This window comes from Macrotis lagotis, chromosome X, assembly GCF_037893015.1.
Source record: "Macrotis lagotis isolate mMagLag1 chromosome X, bilby.v1.9.chrom.fasta, whole genome shotgun sequence".
Classification (NCBI taxonomy): Eukaryota; Metazoa; Chordata; class Mammalia; order Peramelemorphia; family Peramelidae; genus Macrotis; species Macrotis lagotis.
The window spans coordinates 351,688,722-351,704,827 of NC_133666.1; the positions used below are offsets into that span (position 1 = coordinate 351,688,722).

A 16,106-nucleotide genomic window follows, 5' to 3' on the forward strand; every position below is an offset into this window, starting at 1 on the left:
GAACAATTTGGAATTACTCTCAAAGATTTATTAAACTACCTATATTCTTTGACATAGTACTACTTACTCTTCAGAAAAAATTAGGGAGAAAAAAAGCAAAGAATATATATTTTCTAAAGTATTTCTAGCAACTCTATTTATGGTGGCAAAGAAATAGAAATTTCAGGGATGTCCACCAATTTGGGAAGAGCTGAACGAGCTATGGTATGATTCTGATGGAAGCCATTTATGCTATATGAAATGATGAACTCAAGAATTTTAGAAAAGACTTGAATTAAATAATAATGAAATGAGCAAAATAGCAATACATTTTAAAAATGAATTTGAATGAATGTTATTTTGATTATTTTAAATATGCAAATTAACCTCAAAGAACATATAAAGGAAGACACCATTAGCATTCAGAGAAACAACTGATAAGGCATAGACTACCAATTTGTATCTAATAGTAGTCATCTCAGGGGAAGGTGAAGGGAAGAAAAAATTTACATGATAATTTTGTAGCATATTTTAAGAATAGCAAGTAGTATATAATACATTTATAGTTTAATGTATAATCATCTTTGTCATAGAATGCTCATTTTTATTCCATAAATATGTAATAATGTATTAAAAATGGGGGGCAGTTAGGTGGTGCTGGGGGGGCTAGGTGATGCAGTGGATAAAGCACCGGCCCTGGAGTCAGGAGTACCTGAATTCAAATCCAACCAATTACCTAGCTGTGTGGTCTTGGGCAAGCACTTAACCCCATTTGCCTTGCAAAAAAAAAAAAACCTAAAAACAAATGGAGGGGGTGGAATTCAGAATACCAAACAATTGTGTTCAATTCACACACTAATAACGTTACACTGAAGATTTTGCAAGCTAGACTTTAACATATGGGAACCAAGACTTAACAGAATTGCAGACTGGTTTTAGGAGTCGAAAGACCTAGAAACCAGCCAATATTTGATAGATTATGGAAAAAGCAACAGAGTTACAGAAAAACAGTTACTTTTGCTTTGTTGACTCAACAAAAGCCTTTGATTGTGTGAATCACAACAAACTATGATATATTCAAAAAGTGGAAGTATTCATCTTACGTGTCTCCTAAGGAATTTGCATACAGGTTAAGCAATAATTAGAACTAAATATAGAAGAACTGATTCAAGCTTGGGAAAGGATACAATAAGGCTGTATATTGTGGTCTTATTTTTTTAAATTTATAAGCAGAGTACATTATGCAAAATGCCAGTTTGGACAAATCAAAATTTAAGGTTACCAGGAGAAATATTAGCAATCTCAGATATGCAGATGATATTATTCTAATGGCAAAAAGTGAAGGAGAAATAAGAAACCTTTTGATAAGGATGAAAGAGGAAAGTGGAAATCAGGTTTGAATTTTCACATTAATAAAACAAACTACAATTATAATATCTGGTTCTATTATTTCCTGGCAGGAAGGAAGAAATGAAAAGGAAGAAGAAATGAAAACAATGTCAAATTTTCTATTCTTGGGCTCAAAGTTCACTGCAAACAGTGACTATGACCATGAAATTAAAAGTTACTTGCTCCTTGAAAACAAAAGTATAACAAATTCAGACAGCATAGTGAAAAGCAAAGACATCACCCTGCCAACAGATATTGAGATAGTCAAAACCAGGGTTTTTCCCTGTAGTTCTGTATGGCTGTGAATTATATAAGAAAAGCTGAGCACCAGAATATTGATGCTTTTCAATTGTGGTTCTAGAGATGACTTTTGACAACACATTGGCACAGCAAGGAGATCAAATTAGTCAGTACTTAAAAAATTAATTCACACTGCTCATTAGAAGAACAAATGAAGAAGTTGAAGTTAAAATAATATGGCCACATAATGAGAAGACAGAACATCTTGGAAAAGACTTTGATGGTGGGAAAGATTAAAGGTACAAGGCAGAGGTTGAAATGACTAAATAGTGTCATGGAAACAAAGAAGATCAGTTTGGACAGACTTAGGGAGATACCAAGGACAGAAAGGAATGCTATGGTCCATGAAGATCTGGACATGACTGAATGACTAAACAATAAAAAAGAAAAACTTGATCAGGGTTTGTTTTCAATGCTATTATAAATGAAATTGATAAGACAAGCAACTAGTAATAAAATAATCTTTAGAATAATCTACTAAAATTTTGGAATTTAACATATAGTATTGATCTTGCATCTCATTTCATTCATTTACCTTGAGTTCCAGTCTCACCTATGTCATCCTCTGAATCACTTTCTTTATTGTTGTTCCTCAGCATGACAATTTTTCTTTCAAGTAGCTTTTTCTATAAAGAGCAAAGCATTATTTTCATCCCTCCCAAATAACCAATGCTTTTAAATGCTATATCATAAATGAATTGCTTCACTACCAAACTCACTGTAGATAATCTTTCTTTACTCCACTGTCCAACTCCTTTCATGACGGTGATGATACACTCCACTGCTCTGTTAAGAGTCTGCTGTATATCATCCAGAACTGGAGCCATTGAGATGTTTGGAATTGACAAGATAATGTTTGACCTAAAAATGGGGAAGCTGATCTGCTTCGGCTTAGATGAGTGTTCACTGTCTGGATTAACATAAAATACAGCAAAGACTTAATTTTTCAAATATTTGATTAATAACTTTTTTCTCAATGAAATAACTAAGTAAAAAAGCATGAAATACTCATTTAACTCAAAGTGACTTGATGATTAAACTGAATTCCATCATACTTTTTAAAGAAACTTCTCAGACTGCAATTACATTGTCTCTTTTTTTAACTTTATCATTTTTTAATTTGCTTTATTACTATTTACATCCTTTTTTTACACTGGAAAGTAAGATCCTTGACATTTGGGCATTGTTTAATTCATCTTTGTTTCCCCCCACAGGCAAAGATTGATTTGTATCTAGTAGGTATTTTAGTTTATAAAATTGGATCCTAAATATTTTGACCTAAATATATTCCCTATAAAGGAACCTATTCTCTGAAAGTCAGTTATATTCTGAAGTAATTGCATAAATTATCATTTTATTGGTTCTTAACAGAGGCCACTATCATAAAGAAAGGATCTTAAAACATAAATTAAGCAGTGAACTTTTAATAATTCCTAACAGGAGCAAACTGTTAAATATCTGAATAAAGACCAAGATAAATTTTTTAAAAATTTTGGAACAGAAAAACAATAATCATTTTTTTTTACCATTGCTGGTTTTTAAAATACTCAATGATGTCTATGCAGTGATATTTCCACTAGATCTCCTAAGTTCTCAAACTGCCTGTCATTAGCAAACAAGCCAAAAAATATATTGGGTCAGATTGTTAAATATGATAAACATGAAATAGTGTCATCGGCATAAAAGAGCTTAGTCATTCATAAGGAGACTGTGTGGGATTATTACCTCTGAAGTTAATTGTATTGGAAGAATAAGTGCGTTTACGAATGGCCTCTAAGGCATTGCGAGTAACTTTCAGAAGAGCATCAATGTTTTGATGGTTGAAATGAGAAAGCAATTCGCAGGCTTCTTCCTCTAAGATCTCATTCTCTTTCTTCTTTCTCCTTAGTATTGAAGGAGAGAGCCCAACTCCACTCTGATTGGCATGAAGAGATGTGAGACTTTCTGATTTTCCTTTTTCTTCATCTGTTTCAACAAAAACATGGAAAATAAATAACAATATATGCAACTAACTTTTAAAGAGAAAAAGAGGAATATATGAATTGTTGAAGAAACTATAGATAGTAAAAGATAGAAGATAAATGAGGTAAGGGAAAATATTTAAAGTATTGAACTTGGAATCCATGAAACCTAAATTAATTTCTTCCTGGATAATCAAAAGCTTGTTTTATTATTAAAAATGAATAGCACAGTGTTATTAAAATACTTTGGGAAAATTTGTTATGTGAATACTAAGTATTTTAAATATAATAGTTCATGTAGATGACACAAAAACTTTCTAATAAACTGAAACCTCTTAAATGTAGTCTTTAAAGATTAAAGACTATTATCAAATTGATAAGTTTTTCATTTTCATTTCTAAACATCTTTATAAATCAGACAACAAACATCTTTATAAATAAGAATTGTTTCAAAAAAGTCAGAAAAATTTCAATATCATACCTTTAAATTTAATATTAAGACTTGAAAAAGCTGATCTGACTGCCTTAGGAAAGTAATGTACTAACATTAACAATTCCCTTACCTATATGTTTACTTCCTGAATCAACTTGCTTGTTGTTTGAAATAGTTTCTCTTGTAGAACGTACTTCCCAATCCAGCAACAAATTTATTAGCTCATTGGCTGCTTCCTCTACTAATGAACTCTTTAAATGTAATACCTGAGCACCATTAGCACAGAGATCCTAAAAGAATAGGCAAAATTGTTATAAACTGTTGTTAGAACAATGTTAAGTACAATATATCAATGAGACCCAAATCAAAGGATTCTGTCTCCATGATAATCCTTTTCCCCCCAATACTTATAGGTTAATATTTTTCAATGAAGTTAAATTTAAGTTGCAAGAGAATCTAGCTAGAAAATAGGGAGCAATATGAACTATTAGAAAAAAATTCTCTCAAAGTCTGTGTTTCTCATGTACTTTAGTGAACAACATCTTATGATACAAAAAAAAAATAAAATATAGGAATCCTCCTCTCCAATCTGATCTAATTGATGACCTTTCCAATTCCTTCTGACTTTCTACAAGGTCCAAATTTTCCTTTAATCCTGCTGTCTAACAGAGCTCCTCTTTCTCCTATCTTCTAATGTAAAAATGCCTAATTTAAATTTCACAATGTTCATATGCAAATACTTAAAGAGAAAACCTCATTTTAATAAATTCAAAATTATCATAAAGTTTAAAGGTCCCAAATTTGTTTTTAAGGAGGAAAAGTCTGCAGTTGTATGGGTCACCAAATTCAAAGTCTTTTTTGGTCTTCATCTTCTTCTCAAACCAATTTGAGAAGCTCTCAACCACTCACCACCACTTTCTTAAAACTCCCTCCTCCTTTTCCTCCATAATCAGTAAACAATCAACCAACCAATGTAATCTCCTGTTTCTCATTTATTTCTGAATGTTCTCACTTATATTTCAAACTCAATAACACAATATTTGAGTTGGAAGGGACCTCTAAGACACCCTAGTCCATACTTTACAGAAAGAAGCATCTCTCCTAACATATATGCCCAAGTGATCATTTGTTCTTTACCTGAAATATTTGCTTCTTTGAAACTTCCACACAATTCTCCTATCTTTGGAGCTAATCCAGAACTAAATCTAATTCCTCTTCCATGTGATATTACTTCAAATCTTTGAAAACAGATGTCATGATACACCTGATTCTCCTTTATTCCAGTCTACAAAGAATCACTTTCTAATTCTTAGATGACATGATCTTGAGACTTTTCACCATTCTTCTGAACTTTCTATGACTACAGGGGCAGCTAGGTGGAGCAGTGGATAGATCACCAGCCCTGGTGTCAGGAGAAACTGGGTTCAAATCCAGTCTCAGACATTTAATAATTACCTAGCCGTGTGACCTTGGACAAGTCACTTAACCCATTGCCCTGAAAAACAAAAGCAAACAAACAATAAACCTTTCTATGGCTGCTCTCCACTTTATCAAAATGTCTTTCTTAGAATATAGTAAACAGAACTGCACATCATGCTGAAGATGGAAGTTAATCAGGATAATGGTAGTTGCTGTTGTTTGTTACTGTTGTTTGTCCTTAGTTCTGGAAGAAGACCATAAATCATCAGGGAGGTGTTGCCATGACATGCACCTGAATTGGATTTGAGTAAGGGGGAAGACTGTGCAAAGTCGCCAGTTTCACTATCTTCTCCACAGCCATCTGGGTCCAGTGGACAGATATGAATCAGGATGACTGGAGATGGTCCTGGATATGAGGCAATCAGGGTTAAATGTCTTACTCAGGGTCACACAACTACTAAGTGCCAGGTGTCTGAGTCCAGATTTGAATTTATTTTCATCTGAGTTAAGGGCTGAGGCTTTATCTGCTTGTACTACCTAGTTGTCCACCAGGGCACAATATTAACAGTTCTATTACCAGTCTAAAGGTAGCTATGTGGCACAATGGATAGAGTACTAGGCGTTCGTATTTTGACTCAGAAGGTAGAGTCTCCCAGTAAAAGAAATGACAACAAAGAGAAAAACATAGGGTTCTTTCAGTTCCATTTCTGAGATATCTTGACTATGTGACCCTGGGTAACCTATGTAAGATTATGAATTAGAAACCAACTGCTAAACTGCACGAATATAAAAATTTTCTGATACAACTGACATCACAGGTAGATATCAGGTAGAAACAAAATGTTAATAGTATTCAATCAATTAATACATATATATTAAGCACTAGGACATGAAAAGAGGCAAAATAATATCCTTCCCCAAAAGGAATTTATAATCTAATGGAAATATCTAAATTGATTCATTGTTCATAGGACTAGGATATATATATATATATATATATATATATATATATATATATATATATACACACATACATATGCATGCTCAAATGGACTTAGGAAATGGAAGTTCATGAATAATGGTATTAAACTTGATATATGTGCAGAGATGATTTCATATATATATATAATTATAACTACATTTAATCAAATATAACTCTATATGATATATATTTATCTAAACATATGTTTTACATAACATACATCCTAGTCAACATAATCTCCGTATTTAGCTTTCTAGACAAAAGACATTTTTCAGCAGCATCAAACCTGAGTTTGTCTTGAGACCAAAACTAATACCAATTTCAAGAACTCAATTAACTGGCTTCTAAAGGTGGGGATGAGAAAGGTTCATGAATGGTATATCACTTGGAGAAAGATGTTTTCTGCAACATCTAGATAAAGTACTAAAGACACTGGTGGGGGGGCGCAGAATTAGTACATGTCTGAGGTTGAAATTTGAACTCAGGTCAAATCCAAGTGCTTTACCCACTGACTCATCTAGTTGCTTCCATTGATTTAAATGTTTTAAAGCCTTCGTTGATTTGTCTTCTCCATATGTGTATAACTCCTATAAGTGCCAAGTCATTTTGCTTAGCATACTTTTGTAGTTGTTTAAAGGGTATTATAACTTCTAAATTTTCTGTCCTTCAAATATTAACAAAAAGGGGGATTCATATGTCTATATACCTGTGTAATTGAGTGCTTTTTACAGGAGCTGGATACTGAGACTTTTTGAGGAATAAGTAATATTTTTAACAAAGAACCATCTTATTAAAAGTATAATCAAGCTGGAAATTAAAGCATTTAACTGTAAAATGCAGATCTGGAATCCATTAGTATAAAAGTTATGGTTGAATTCAAGGGATTAATATTGTATCTAAAAAGAAAAATGTTCAGAGAAATCAGATTAAAGGAATAAAGTTTAGAAAACTCAATAGTTGACAGAAAAAGAAAGAGAAGTCAAACATGAAAAGAGAGAAAGAATATCATCTTCTATGCTACTGTTACATTCCACATTGAAACACTATAAGATATTTGCAAAGATTTGAATACTGATTTTTCAATAAAAATACATATACACACAAAGAAAAATATGGTTTTCTAAGTTTTTCTTTTTATATCTATTGCTTCCTTTCTTCCTTTCTTTTTTCTTTTTTTTCCTACTTATTTTTTTGCCTACTTATTTACTTATTTGTTTGCTTTTTCTAGACTATCTCTCTACTTTTCCCAGAATGAAAGTACAATAGTGACTTATGGGCCTGACACCCCAAATAGCACAGATTTAAACTATTCTAGTTTTCCAACCTGGACCATTTCACTCCTTCTGGTGGTCTCATGGTCCTCTGTTCCCATGGTCTCACCATATTTGTGCCAAACATGTAAATTCCAAATAGACTTTAGTCTCACTGCAGCTCAAAACTCCAAAATACAAATAATCCACCAGTCTCAGCCTTCACAGGAGCAAATATTATAATATTCAGCTGGTTTTCCAGTTTCAAAGAAAATTTGCTTACATGATCAATAATCCTTTCCTTGAAAGATTTTATTTTCAATTTTAAGTGGATCACAATTAAATAGATCACATATAACAAAAACATTTTTTTGATTAAAGTACTTTTAAGAAGCATAATTTTAGTTAACAAATGGAAATACCTAAGTTAATTCATTTTACATAAAATCAGGTCTTTTAAAAAGTCAGCATGGAAGAAAACATTTATTAAAAAACTTCACTAAGTGCTTTATAATTATGATCTTATTTGATGGCATAAATAGATAATAAAAAGTTTAGGGGTTGGAATCTCTGACATATACTGGCTATATGACGTGGAGCATCAGTTTCTCTCAGTTTCCTGGAAACTCTAATCACTAAATTTATGAATTAGAAAAGAATCATTGAAATATATAGATATGTAGAGTTTCTCAGACCAATGAAATCAAAGATCAAATAGAAATAAAATTTTAATAGCAATTAGAAATATCTAAATTAATTCATTATTCATAAAATGGTACCTTTGGGACAAAAGCATACGTTAAATTCTTTCTCATTAAATATCTATAATTTCATTAGTGTAATTGTATCATCTCCAATGATACAAATTACAATCCTCCTACAATTTAGTTAATGGTCTTTGGAAGTTTCTGCATTTGAAAAATTCGTCACTAAATGGCCACCTGGAGGACAAACCTCTCTGCTCTGAACTACCTTTAGCTTGTTCTTCCTCAGAGCATAGACCTATCATGATCCAACCTTTACTATTTGATAAAATTCAATGAAGTCTGAATCATGCTTGTACCCTTGAGTAGCCAAGTTAGCAAGGTGAACACTGAAACTATTCATGTTACTTTACATTATACTTTTTTCCTAACTAGTTTTTCCTAAATAGTTTTCAAAAAACAGTAACTTAAACAAAGAATTAGAAGTAATTTAATCAAGTGCAATCTCTTAATGTTTTCCTTTTTTTCTCTATTGGTAAATTCATGATAAGAATAGGAATTCAATTCAATTCAATAGATATTTATTAGGTCCCTATCATGTAACAAGGATTGTCCTGTCAAATTGATGTAGTGGATAATTGGTAAAGGGTACACTGTATTTGGAAACAAATTTTCTAATCTTTTACACTTAAATTTTGTCTGAGCAGAGAATATGTAGAAGGACAAATATAGAAGAAATACTTGTCTAGTCAGAAAATATGATCTGTGACTTATATTCTCCTGATGCTTCTATGCCTGGCAAGACTATAAAGTCGGGGGGGGTGACTAGGTGGCGCAGTAGATAGAGCACTGGCCTTAGAGTCAGGAGTACCTGAGTTCAAATCCGCCCTCAGACACCTAGCCATGTGGCCTTGGGCAAGACACTTAACCCCATTGCCTTGAAAAATCTTTAAAAAAAAAAGACTATTAAGTCTCTCCTGGACTATCTTCATTGCCCTCAGACTCACTTGCATCTCAGTCCAGTCAGATCTCCTGTGTCTGTCTCTGTCTCTGTCTGTCTGTCTGTCTGTCTGTCTCTCTCTCTCTCTCTCTCTCTCTCTCTCTCTCTCTCTCCATCTAGCCTCTGTTATCCCCCCCTACCCTCAAGCCTTTTACAAGCAGTTTGCTGCTTCTTTAGGAGGAGAAAAGGTTTTAATTTGTAAACTTTGCAAGCTTGTGAAAATAAGTCTAAAACTTCCAACTCCAGGACTAAAATGTGAATTCTTTCACTTATGAGAACCCTCAAATCTTAATTGCCGACATCAATCCTCTGGCAACAAAATGGAATAAGCCAAATGGGTAAGGGTTAGATCTTTGGTTTGTTGGTATGAGAAATTCCAGTAATGAAACTTCCTCCACCTCTGAGAACTAGCACCTTCTCTGAAAATAATAACAACCACAAACATTTATAGAATATCTACTATTTGCCAGGAACTGTGATAAGAGTTTTACAATTATTATGTCTTGTGATCTTCCTAATTCTAAGAGGTAGATACTATCATGATCCTCTTTTTAATAATGAGGAAAATGAAGCACACAGAGATCAAGTGTCTTGTCTAGTATTACACAGATAGTAAATATCTGAAACTGAATTTGAACTTCAGCCTTCTTAACCTCACTCAGCTCTCTATTTAGCATATCACCTAGCTACCAGTGCCAAAATTTAATCTTAGAGTTACCTAAAGCAATGGTACCAAACTCAAATAGAAAAAGGAGCCACTAAACCATACACAATAATCCCTGTGGCAGCTTATAAAATATACAAAATACAACTAAACATAATGCCATCAACATATGAACATAAACTATGCTCTGTTGTATTTTTATTTATTTTGTTCTCTAATTCCTAATTGCATTTTAACACAATTAGGTTGCTGAGGTAGTGTAGCCCCCAACTTCTTTTTTGATACTACTTGCTTAAAGTACTGAGAATGAGGCAATTTGATCAGGTTCACATTGCATCTGGTTCATCTCCTTCCTTCCTTTCTTTTCTTTTCCTTTCCTTTCTTTCTGTTTTCTCTTCTCTTCCCTTCCCTCAGTTCACATTGAGAATCATAGTCTTAACTGCAAGTACTGTCCAAAGGAATATAAATTTTAAACCTCACAAGGATTACAGGCTAGATTTCTTTGTTAATGATCATGCCTTAAACCCAAATTACTCAAGCTTTCAGACCCACAATAAGTCTCAGGGCAAGCCCTGTTTGGTCATTGTTTGAGCCCTGATTGGTTCAGGGAGAATGTAAATAAGAAGTGTTTCTGTTTTTGCTAAAAACCTTGAAGATCTTTGCATCTGGGATTCATTTGGTTTTTCTTTTTGACCAGATTTAAAAAAGTCATTCTCTACTTCTATTCTTACCAAATAAGAATCACTGAATAGATGTTGCCTCAATTTAAAAAGGTCAAGGTCTCCCTCTGAATCCAGACTCATTTCAAGTCTTCCTGAACTCTATCTTGTCACTGGAACAAGATGGCTTTGGAGGAGAAAGTAAAATTGTTACCTTGCACAGCATCCCCCACTCTAATCCAATTCACTTACATGTCATGACATCACCTCTCTGATGTCATGGTTCTCTTCGAACAAAGGACAAACAGCAACCTTTTGTACATGCTTTCCTCTTCTTTTTGTATGAATTTTGTCTTTTGCTATTGCATCATCACCCTAATTTACTTCCCACTCTTGTGGAATCACTGAGCCAAAGAAATTAATAAAATCTTGAGGAAAAAAGAAAGATATATTTGGAAATCTTTTTTACAAATATCTATCATTGAAATTCCTTTACTTTTTAAGTTATAATCTCCTAGAGGGCTAGCATCACTGCTTTAAATTTTGTCCTATTCATAATACAGTATGATATTTCTGAATAATAAGAAAGCATATATATATATATATATATATATATATATATATATATATATATCATCCAGTAGAAAAATTATTGCAATGTTGCTAGTTACAAGACTAATGATGTTTGGAGATTGTATTTTGTTCATTTTCTCATGAGAAACTTAAAATGACAAGACTATTCATTTGAACACACTCTGCACCCTTATTCTGACATACAGTAATCTCTGTCATAATCTGATTCCAACCTACCTCTCCAGTCTTGAACACTACTTCATAATATTTGGGTCCAGCCAAACAAGGCTAACTACTTACCCTTTATATTTTTTGTGCTCTCCCAACTATTTACTTTTGCTTAAACTATTCCTTACATTTAGAATGATCACACACACATATAAACATATATACACATTCATTGTAGATATGTTTAAAATATGCATAAACCCTATTCAGAGCATTTTTAAACAAATACATTACTATATCTAATTGGAATATGAGGATTTTAAGTACAAAATATTTTTTTCTTTTTAAAAAACTTCCACAAAACATTTCCTCTGAATTGACAAAGTATACCTCACAGTAACTTCAGCTAATAATGAAAGTGATGACTCATAAATATATTAGTGATCCTTTCATTACCTTCTTTATTTTTCAATCACCCCATTTATGAATCATCTATAAAACAGAGAACAGGTTTAGATTGCTCCATCATTTATTGGTCCACCAATATTTTATGAAGTAACAATTAATCTTAGGAAAAGTAATATGATTATTTTTAAATGAAGACTCAATCTCAATATAACCTTTGTCATTTGGAGAAATTCTTCACAAGTAAGTGGCTCATCCTCAGGGAGTTTGCAAAGTGGCACATGACTCATTTCTTCTAGAACAGCATCAATACGATACTCCACCAGGTCATTGACTCGATCAAGGAGCAGTTCCACCTCATCTTTTGGAAAAAGAATAATGCATCATTCAAAAAAATACATTGAAGAATTTATTTTGCAAGAATAAAAGCAAAAATAATCACCAAAAAGTATTAAAAACCAATTTTTCAGCAAAAGTATAAATAAGAGCAGTTACAATTATGAAAGACATTAAGGTTGCTATGTTATCACTCCAAAGAAATTCTGCATATCTAAAATCCATGAAAGACTTTGTAACATTTTTAGTTATAATTTCAATTAAAAACAATGAAGTACAGTGAATCCTACTATATAGTTAAAGTTCATAATCTTAGAAGTACAAAAACAATTTTAGACTTTTGCTATATCTCCTTTGACTCACATTACTTCCCTGCAGGAATGAAAGCTTAAATCAAAAGTTGTAAATTAGTGCAAAATATTTGTGATGCCTTAAAATTATGTCTGAGGTCCTTTAAATAATTTCTCTCATCAATTTTTCATATTCCAAACCCAATGACAGATAACAAAAAAGAATAATATTTTTATTTTTAAAAAAATAACCCCAAGTCATTGTTCTGCTCAGGTCTACTAGACCATCATATCCATATCTCATAAATTATTTAGTCATCACCAGCTGAAGGGTACTCCATCAGTTTCTTATTTTTCTATGTGAGAATACTCGGTATTCACATCTTCATAATAATTCACCACACAATTTATATCAACTCTTTTTTTCATAAACAAAAATTTAAATTTTGTTTCACAAAAAATTGTTTTATTCTACCACTGTTTGCCAAATCTAATTTGGAAAAGGTAAAGGCACAATAGAATCAAAGAGAAAAAGGTATATTTCTTCCAAATTGCCACAATGCATTTATGCAGCATCAAAAATTTCCAGGGAAAATATGGTTCACTTTAACAGTTTATTTTGGAATTGTCATTACAATCTTGATTGTTGGGTTGTTCTTATCCACAATCTAAATTCCCCCATCTAAAATTTTAAATCATTTCTTGTTTTTATTCCAGAGAAGGTATATTAAGGGAGCCTAGTAGGGTAGAAAAATCATCAGACAAGGTAAAAATATTGTGACTTTTAAAGTCCCTTCCATCTCTAAATCTATGATGACAATCCTATGAGATCGTCTTCTAATTCTACTTTTGCCACTAAGTACTTGGGTGATACTTATGGAACTCAAATTTTTTAAACACCAGTTTCCTCACCTGAAAATAAAAGAACTAGGCAAATGACCTCTTATTTCACTTTCCAATTCTAAAGTTCTATGATATCACAACTCTTATTGTAATAATATTATTATAAGTATAATAGTTACTTCATTTATGTGCATGAATTAACAATCACTTAGTGCTAATAATTCTAAATTCTCAGTCATGAGTGGTCTTCAGTTATCAAAGCTCATTCCAGCACTTCAAGTCATATACAGCATATTCCCAGATTGATTCTGGACACATAGTATTTGGACAAAAAAATGGAGTTTTTTTGCCATTTAAAAAAATTTGATATTTTATTTTTCCCAATTACATGAAAAATTTAACCTTTTTCTCAAAATTTGAGTTCCAAATTTTCTCCTTTCCTGCCCTCCCACCCCCATTGAAAACATAAAAAGTTGGAAATCAGCTATTTATGTATAGTTATGCAAATACATTTCCATATATGTCATATTATGAAAGAAAACACAGACATAACAAAAATAAAGAAAATGTATTTTTATATTCATTCAGGTTCCACATCACCTTTCATCAGAATTCTTTCAGAATTATCTTGAATTATTGATTGCTGATAATAGCTAAATTATTCACAGTAGATCATCATACTTTATTATAGTTGCTATATACAATGTTTCTTGGTTCTGCTCTTTTCGATTTTCACCAATTTAAGAAAGTGTTTCCAAGTTTTTCTGGGACTATCCTGCTTGTAATTTCTTATTGCATATTAGTATTCCATCACAATCATATATTCAACTTTTTTAGTCACACCTGAATTACTGGAAATATCTTCAAATTTTCATGCTTTACCACTACTAATAATAAATATTTTTGAACGTAAAGGTCCTTTTCTTTTAGTTTTTTTTTTAATTTCTTTGGCATGTTGATCTAGTAGTAGTATGCTTGGTCAAAGGGTATGCAAGGTTTTATAGCTCTTTGGGCATAGTTCCAAATTGCCCTCTAGAAGGGTTGAATACAAACAACCAACAGCATTAGATTCTTGCTCATTTTTAATTGTTACTTGTTTATCTTACTTACTCTCCCCTTTCACCCATTCTCAAATATTTTGCTTCCAACTTTTACCTTCCCTGATCTGTCCTCCCTTCTATCAGTCTCACCCCATTCTCTTAAACTCTTCTCTACCTACTTTTTTGAATGGCAAGATAGATTTCTACACCCAACTGAGGGTGTAAATTTTTCCCTCCTTGAGCCAGTTTTGATAAGAGCAAGGTTCACAAGCTCACCTCCCCTTTCCTCCATGTTCTCCTTCATGGAAAATCTCTTTCAAGTCTCTTTTGTTTCATAAAATTTACCCCATTTTACCTCTCCCTGAGGTAAAATGATCTTTTAATTTTTTAATTTTTTAGATAACCATCCTATTAACCTCACACTTGTACTTTCCATTTATATACATTTATTCTAACTGCCATAATAATGAGAAAATTTTTAGGAGTTACTATTATCATTTTTCTATGTAGGACTATAAACTATTTAAGCTTATTGAATCCCTTTTGATTTTTATTTCCTGTTTACATTTTTTTGAATCTTTCATTAGAACATTCTGTTAGAATCTTTCTGATAGAAATCAAAATTTCTATCCAGTTCTAGTCTTTTCAACAAGAATACTTGAACGTTTTTATTTCATTAGATATCCATTTCCCCCCCTAAAAGATTAAACTCAGTTTGGCTTGGTAGGTTGTTATTCAAGTTCTTTTGCCCTATGGAATATTATATTCCAATCTCTTTGATTCTTTAACGTAGAAAGTGCTAAATCTTGTATTATCCTGAGCGTGGCTAAAAGTTTCTTTTCTAGGCCTTGAGCTGGGAGCTCTGGAATTTGGTTAGAATATTCTTAAGAGGGGTGGCTAGGTTGCACAATGTGTAGAGCACCGGCCCTGGAGTCAGAAGTACTTGAGTTTAAATCCGGCCTTAGACACTTGATAATTACCTAGCTGTGTGGCCTTGGGCAAGCCACTTAACCCCATTGCCTTGTAAAGAAAAAAAAAATTAAAAAAAGAATATTCCTAGAGTTTCATTTTGGGATATATTTTAGGAAGTGATTGATGAATTCTTTCAATTTCTATTTTACTCTCTGTTTATAAGATACAAGGGCAATTTTCCTTGATAATTTCTTGAAAAATTATGTCTAGGTTCTGTTTTTAATTACAGTTTTAAGGTAGTCTATTAATTCTTAAATTATCTCTTCCAAATCTATTTTCTGGTCAGTGATTTTTACTAGTTTTCCAATAAGATAATTCACTTTTTTATTTTTTAATTCTTTTGATTTTGATTGATTGATTTTTGATATCTCATAGAGTCACTATCTTCCACTTACCCAATTCTAATTTTTAAGCAATTGTTTTCTATAAGTGAGCTTTTTGTACCTCCTTTCCCATTTGACCAATTAGGCTTTCAAGGCATTCTTCTGTTTATTGGATTTTTGTGCCTCCTTTACAATTTAACCTATTCTTTTTCTTTAAACAGTTGTTTTCTTCAGTATTTTTTTGCCTCCCAAACCAAGCTATTGACTCTTTTTTTCTTGATTTTCTTGCATCACTCTTTCGTTTTTTTAACTTGATTTTAAAATTCTTCTTTAGAGTTCTTCCATGACCTAGATCAATTCATATTTTTCTTTAAGGCTAAGATGGGGCAGTTTTGATTTTTTTTCTTTTCTTCTGA

General features: G+C 32.2%; 1 protein-coding gene across 1 annotated transcript in view; it reads right to left on the reverse strand.

The window, feature by feature from the left end:
* The window catches only part of DNAH5 (dynein axonemal heavy chain 5), a 302,769-nt gene that overhangs the window by 208,728 nt on the left and 77,935 nt on the right, over window positions 1-16,106 (reverse strand). Inside the window, exons 17-21 of the mRNA XM_074202020.1 lie at window positions 12,102-12,247; window positions 4,193-4,352; window positions 3,394-3,633; window positions 2,388-2,578; window positions 2,204-2,294 (exon numbers count right to left, since the gene is read on the reverse strand). Coding sequence (XP_074058121.1) covers window positions 2,204-2,294; window positions 2,388-2,578; window positions 3,394-3,633; window positions 4,193-4,352; window positions 12,102-12,247 — 828 coding nt within the window. The remainder of the gene's footprint in view (window positions 1-2,203; window positions 2,295-2,387; window positions 2,579-3,393; window positions 3,634-4,192; window positions 4,353-12,101; window positions 12,248-16,106) is intronic.